The sequence below is a fragment of the Zingiber officinale genome, chromosome 1A (assembly GCF_018446385.1).
Source record: "Zingiber officinale cultivar Zhangliang chromosome 1A, Zo_v1.1, whole genome shotgun sequence".
Classification (NCBI taxonomy): Eukaryota; Viridiplantae; Streptophyta; class Magnoliopsida; order Zingiberales; family Zingiberaceae; genus Zingiber; species Zingiber officinale.
In genome coordinates this window covers 28,663,021-28,670,163 of record NC_055987.1, presented here as the reverse complement: position 1 = coordinate 28,670,163, position 7,143 = coordinate 28,663,021, and the positions used below count along the sequence as shown (strand labels likewise).

At 44.2% G+C, this 7,143-nt stretch overlaps 1 protein-coding gene across 1 annotated transcript; it reads left to right on the top strand.

Moving 5' to 3' along the window:
• Nucleotides 1-306: 306 nt before the first annotated feature.
• LOC121997161 (ethylene-responsive transcription factor 8-like) lies at nucleotides 307-1,215 on the top strand. The gene has a single exon (XM_042551430.1). It carries the CDS (start codon nucleotides 307-309, stop codon nucleotides 1,213-1,215), a length of 909 nt encoding a protein of 302 aa, XP_042407364.1.
• Nucleotides 1,216-7,143: the final 5,928 nt, after the last annotated feature.

The window sequence follows — 7,143 nt, the reverse complement described above, 5'->3', positions numbered from 1 at the left end:
TTAAATTTAACCCCCTAAAATACGGATGGTAAAACACTTAGCATTAGTGCATGTCGGCCGTGGTCGCGATGACTTTTGTCGACGTTAGATATTTTAGAATCTAGTACCGCTGACTTTGTTCCTAATCTACGACTGATTCCTTAGAACACACCTACCATTAAAGAGTGTGTGAACGGCATCTCCAACCCAATCACATACTGGGCCGGCCCCGCCCCACTTTTCTGATCGAAAACGTGCTTTGCATTTGTTTTAAATACCCGCCTTCCGCCACTCAGTTTTAAAGCCGCAGCCCTTCACGAGTCAGCCATGTACCACGAAAACGAAGTGGCAAGTCTCCCCTTCATCTCCGGTGATCATGGATTCTCCGGAGCAGTAGTGTCCGGGATCGACGAGAATCCTGCAGCGTGGTTGCTCTCCGGCAGCCTCTTGGCTTGGGAGACGTCGACCATGGTGTCGGCCTTGGTCCATGTCGTGTCCAGGGAGTCCACGTCGGCCTCTCCCTCTTCTTCTGCTTCGCCCTCTTCTTCGTCATCTTGTGTATCCTCCTCTTACTCTCCCATGTCCTCCGGCGACGAGGCCGGACAGAAAAGGGCTAGAGAGGAGCTGCTGCCGGGGGTGGGAGTGAAGTATTACGAATCTTGTTTTGGGGGTGCCGGAAGCTATCAAGTTCCGACAGAAGCAACGGAAGGGGACACGTCAGCGGAAATCGGCGAGAGAAAGTACCGCGGCGTCAGGAGGAGGCCGTGGGGAAAATGGGCAGCGGAGATCCGCGACCCGCATAAGGCCGCCAGAGTGTGGCTGGGCACCTTCGCAACTGCGGAGGACGCGGCGTGGGCCTACGACGCCGCTGCGATTCGATTCAAGGGAAGCCGAGCAAAGGTCAACTTCCCCGAGCACGTCCACCTTCACCGGCCTCCCCCGTCCTCTGTTTCCCCAGCGGTTCAATTCCTTGTTCCTAACTATGTTCCGTCTACGACGACGACGACGGCAGCGTTGGGTGATTACTCGAGGTTACTACTACCACTACCAGGAAGTGGAGACTACTACCAAAGCCAAAGGATTCCAGCAACAAGCCCCTTCGACAGTGTGGACGATGGTAGCTCTATTGCTTCGCCTTGGTTACCTGCTTCCTCTGTTTCCTCGCCGGCGTTCGTTGATCCTCTGTTCCTTGATGTAGCCCCACTAACGAACATGAGTGGGGTTTGGAAATATTGAAACTTGCTCGCCGGCTTCTTTAGCTGAACATGGCTGCAGCAAAAGCTGCGGTCCTTCCCTTTATTGTTGTTTACATCGGATTGGATATGTTTAAGAAATTAAGAAATATAATTTGGATACGAATAAGAAATCAAGAAGTCTAGTTGTGTTTTGACTTGAGATTGCAGAAGGGCATGATGCGGTAGGCTGTAAGTGGTCCCAGAAATCGTGTTAGGCAAGGTTAAGATGGGATGGTCGTGAAAGTTAGGGTGAGATGGGTGAGATGACAGATAATGTTAGAATATATACATCTGAATGGGTTATTTTTATCAAGACCCAATTTCTCACTCAGTGTTATGGTTCTCAGCATAAAATTGATTGACCCAATAGTCAGTTAGATTTAAGGAATTTAGCTCTACATTCTTTAGGTATAAATTTTTCTATATACAGTTGGCCGACCCTTAGACCGATCGGATTGGGAGGACTTATCACTCCACTTGATGCCAAGATACACAAAATAAACCAGAACGATCCTAATGTCGGCCAGAGATACGGGACTTAGCTCATCATCCTCCACAAACATCCTCTCAACATACAACAAAGGCAATCTCCTAGCATATAGCTAGCCAAGATGAAATCCGATCAAACTTGGAGAGCCAAGATGTTCAGTATACTAGTCAGCTCTATAATATAATTCTCAACGTTTAGCCGGTCGAACCTCTAAGTCTCGATTCCCCACTTATCATATGCCAATCACCTTTTATATAGTTGGTCGGTCATAAGGTTAGTCGGATTTTCATGGCTAGATTTTCCCGTCTCATATATGTATACACAAGGCAAATACATAAAGCAATTCTCATTACAAACCAGGTCAGATATAGATCTGGCCATACTTCCATATCGTAGAGCATTTTAGGATAAATCTCATAGCATATGACTGATCGATCCAAGGATAGATCAGATCTTTTAGGACTTGGATACCCACACTTCATAGACAAACATCACAGTATATAGGTCAACTAAAGATTTGGCCAGGATACCTCGGTCGGCTAAAGATTCAGCTGGGCTACATTCAAGGGACAATATTATCATGAAATCACAACAACCCATCAGTAAATAATAACTATTCATCAGGGAATATTCTAATATCTGACACATACATGCAACAAAACCTTCTTATGAGGATGGCTACTCAATTTCTATCATTATTGTGGATGTTACAAAAGGTTGTTCATACACATGTAATGGAAGATTCCTCAGCGGAAGACTGTACACCTTCCATTAGTCGACATCTTTTGGCACCGAATGTAGGGGATCGGATGGTCGACTAGAAGGAGAGTTGAATAGACGTTGACCCCAAGTTGATCACTTTCTATGTATTTGTTAGTGCACAGCGGAAAATAAACAAATACGAATACAAATACAAATATAAAAGCTAAAGGCTGTAGGATCGAAAAGAATTTAGATATCTCCACAATAACATGATATTACCCACTTTGGGCCTAAGCCCTCATGGTTTTGCTCTTGGGCTCTACCCAAAAGACCTCATACCAATGGAGATATCTTTTCTCTTATAAACCCATGATCTTTCCCATGTGTTTCCAATATGGGACTATGTTTGCAACCTTGCAACCCCAACAATCCCCCCCTCAAACAAAGGACCATAGGCTTCCCACGTCCGATCCTCGACCCACCAGGTCTTCCTGCCCCTCGGTCCACCCGACCTACTAGGACTTCCTTGCCTAGTCGCAACTAGGACTTCCTGCCTGGTGTCTGGTCCTCTTGATCCGAACATAGGAGCCCCCACTTTCTTTGTTTGAGGTCACTATTGTACCCACATAGCTCAATCAGACCATAGCTCTTGTGCACAGTCGGCTGTTAAACCTTCTGGCAGTCCGGGCTCTGATACTAATTGTAGGATCGAAAAGAATTTAGATATCTCCACAATAGCATGATATTGTCCATTTTGGGCCTAAGCCCTCATGGTTTTGCTCTTGGGCTCTACCCAAAAGGCCTCATACCAATGGAGATATCTTTTCTCTTATAAACTCATGATCTTTCCCATGTGTTTCCAATATGGGACTATGTTTGCAACCTTACAACCCCAACAAAGGCAAGACAAGAAAGCAAACCAAGATACACTATCGTTTACGTGGTTCAAAGATAACTTGCTCCTACTCTACAACTATCCGTAAGACGGACGATCTCCTCAATCCTTCAGTGGATTAGTCCCTGAAAACTCCGACTATCACAATCCTCCTTGTCGGTGGAGAAACCTCGCCACAACTCGACCAAGAACACACGGATTGCTGCTTAGGCTTGGAGACTCTAATTAGACTTTAACCAAGTCCAATTTCGTTAACCAAAGTCAACCACCACAAGCTCCATTATATAGAGCTTGGGAAAATAGCCAAGTTGAAACTATCGTTATTAGTCGACTGGTGTCAACACCAGTAGACTGATCCTTTGTGGAATTCGATCGCTATAGCTCCAACAGCTCGATACCAGTCGACTAGTGCTAGGATCAGCCGGTTGCTTCACTTCGGTTGAGAGAACAGAAGCATTCTGTTCTCTCCAGCTTGACTACCAGTCGACTAGTACATACATCAATCGACTGGTACAACCCTAAACCTAAGATTCTCCTTCTCGACTACATTTCTCTCAGCACTTGGACCTTCATGACTGACTTGACTCTTCTTTTGCAGCCTTGACTTCTTGCTTCAAGCCTACTCCCTTTGGCTCTTGTCCCTCGGATGTATTCAAGCCTGTGGCTCGTCCCTAATGTCATTCTTCGCGTATGCCTCGAAGTTATTTCCCTCGGCCCTTGTCCTTGCTACCTTGTCCACGGTCCCTCGGATGCTCCATCCTTCACCGGACCCGAAGCCATCAAATTGAGTCATATGTGTATTCTACAAACATGCACACTCATATACACATATCAAATAAAAGGATGAATCTAACTTAAACTTTTTTCCCAAACATTAAAACACATGGTCACACCGACCATTGGGATTGCTCCAACAATCTCTCCCTTTTTTATGTTTGGCAATACGTTTAAGTTAGGGAAAATATAATTGAAAAAATAATATGCTAATAACAAATGGACTTACGTTGCCAAGGCTACACACTTGGTCTTATACCACTGAATGGACTTACATTGTCAAGGCTACACACTTGGACTTACAACGTTGAATGAACTTACATTGTTAAGATTACACACTTGGACTTACACCACCAAGTCAAAAATGTAAACATGCATTGAAACATATCCCAAGACTCCCCGTACACCTAAACTCCCCATTGAGCTAGGAATTTTACCATAGGGATATTTAAGAATCTATTATAAGACTCCCCTTACGCAAAGGCATCTAAGATTTTTCCAACTAAACCTTACTTTTCCCCCTTTGTCTAACATTAAAAAATTTCCAACAATATTCCAATTGTCGAAACTTAATCATCCAAATTGACCTAAACTCGTGTATTTATCTCCCTAAGATCTCATACACCTATACGAGTTGACTCGGTCAAAATCAGTGCTGAAAAATAGTCTTAGACTAGTATCAGTCGACTGCCTCAAACACCAGTCATCTGCCCTCATTGATACACACTCACAGAGGCATTCTATGGTTGAAAAATATTGTTACTAGTCAACTAGTAACTGCACCAGTCCAATCAACATTTTTTACCAGATTTCAGAAAAACACCAATAATTCCATAGACATCCAAAAAATTAGAAATTTTGTAGAGAGGTATATGTTGGAACTCCAAGGTGTTTTGATGTGATCAAACAAGTTAAGTTAGGTCAATGTTTTGTCTAACCCTTGTGTCTAAGTGTGCAGGAGCTTAGGAACACAAGAAGTCGAGCGGAAGATGCGGCTAGCGAGAAGGACGGCACGGGGAGAGAGCTGATGGGCTCGGTGCGTCCGAGGGACGAGGTGACCCCGGAAGAGTACACCGGTGGACAAGAAGAACGTGTGCGACGTTCGAGGGACGAGAAACCGGGAAGGAAGGCTGCTCGAGAAGAAGGCCGGAACTTGGGTTCGGGTGAGCCCTATTCCGGATGGCCGAGATCATCCAAGCTAGCGGAGCCAGAGCGAACAAGATCCGGACTGAGACGAGCTAAACCGGAGACGAAAAAGTCAACTTCTGTTGACCTTAAGGCTCGGGGCACCCAGAACCATTCCGGGCGCCCGGAACCCTTCCTAGCGCCCGGGATGAAGTTTTTGACCAGATCGATTCTAACGCGATTTGAACGTTGGGGGATAAAGTTTTATCCTCCCAGGGTGCCCGGTACCCCTTCGGGGCGCCTCGACCAGTGCTATAAATATAGCACTGATCTGCACAGTCAATTAAACCAACTTGTAATTCATTTTCTCTGTGCTTTATATTCTTTTGTACTGTCAACGCTGTAAGAGGCTACTCCGCCCAGAGGAGAATCAGATAGTGCGCCATCTTTGCCTTAGATTAATAATCCTCTGATTGCAAATCAAGTAAACCCTCTGTGTCTGAATTTGTTTCTAATTAGTCTCTTTCATTTATTATTACAAGTTCTTTTAAATTAGTTAAATATCCGAGAAAGGTTTTTGGTTTAATTTTTTGTAGGGCAATTCACCTCTCCCTTCTTGCCGGCCTCCAAAGGGATCAACAAGTGGTATCAGAGCAAGGCGCTTCAGGAGGACTAACCGCCGATCGAAGCAACGAGATGGCCGGACCAAGTATCGTTCCACCAAAATTCGAGGGGGACTTCGCAGACTGGAAGCGACGTATGGAGGTATTCCTAAGAACTGATTTTGAAATTCGATTTATTATGAAGTATGGTTTTGTAGCTCCGATGAATCAAGATGGAGAAGAAAAAGAAGAGAGACATTGGACAAAGAATGAGCAGAATGAGTCTGTAGCGAACAGCCGTGCAGAATATCACCTGTTGAGCGTGTTGCTGTCTCAAGAGGTCAACCGCATCGGAAGATATTCATCTGCTAAAGAACTCTGAGAGAAGTTCCTGGAATTCCATGAAGGCACGTCCGAAGCGAAGCTCGCTAGAAGAGACATCCTCCGGAACAAGCTGATGAACATCTGTCTGGAAAAAGGTGAGAAGGTAGCCAATCTACACGCGAAGGTAAAAGAACTAATTACTGGTCTCGAGAACCTCGGAGAAACGGTAACAAATCGGGATATTATACGCTACGCACTCAATGCGTTTCCTAGAACTTCAGAATGGACATCAATCGTCGACGCCTACTACATTTCGAAAGACCTGGAGGTAAGTACTTTAGAAGAACTGTTCTCCCCTCTTGAATTGCATGAAACCATGTGTGCAGGAGAAAAGGAATCAAGCCAGATGATCGCACTAAACGCAACCAAAAGGAATGAACCCGAGTCAGACTCAGAAGATGAACAGGAAGCATACATGGTAAGAAACTTTAAAAAGTTTTATAGATCTAATAAATTTAAAGAAATGCAGAATAAAAAGAATCCAAGAAATAGAAGAAGGATGCGTTGCTATTAGTGTCAAAAGGAAGGACACCTAAAAGAAGATTGCCCAGAACTAAAGGACAAAGGCAAAATTCCCAAGAAGCACAAAAACCTAAAAGCTACTTGAGACGACACTTCTTCATCTGAGTCCGAGATTCAAGAATATGCCGGGATAACACTGATGGCAAGCTACGAAAGGAAAAGTACATCAGAACCTAGCATCGATGAAGGGGGAGCGACCTCAGATGAAAGTAACGAAGCAGGGGGAGATTCAGGCTTCAAGTCTGATATGGTAAGTGAGGTATGCCTCTTACCCCCTGATCAACTTTACTTTGATATTAAGGCAATGGCAAAATCCATGTATAAATTAGAAAATAAAAATACAAAATTAGAAAATGAAATTTTAGAAACAAAAAGAATTTTAGCAAAATCATGTCTTATAGAGGATTTTGAAAAATTGAAAATTGAAAATGAAAA

What these genes read in the sequence shown, in the direction of transcription:
- LOC121997161 (XM_042551430.1), top strand. Translation starts at nt 307, where the DNA reads ATGTACCACGAAAACGAAGTGGCAAGTCTCCCCTTCATCTCCGGTGAT.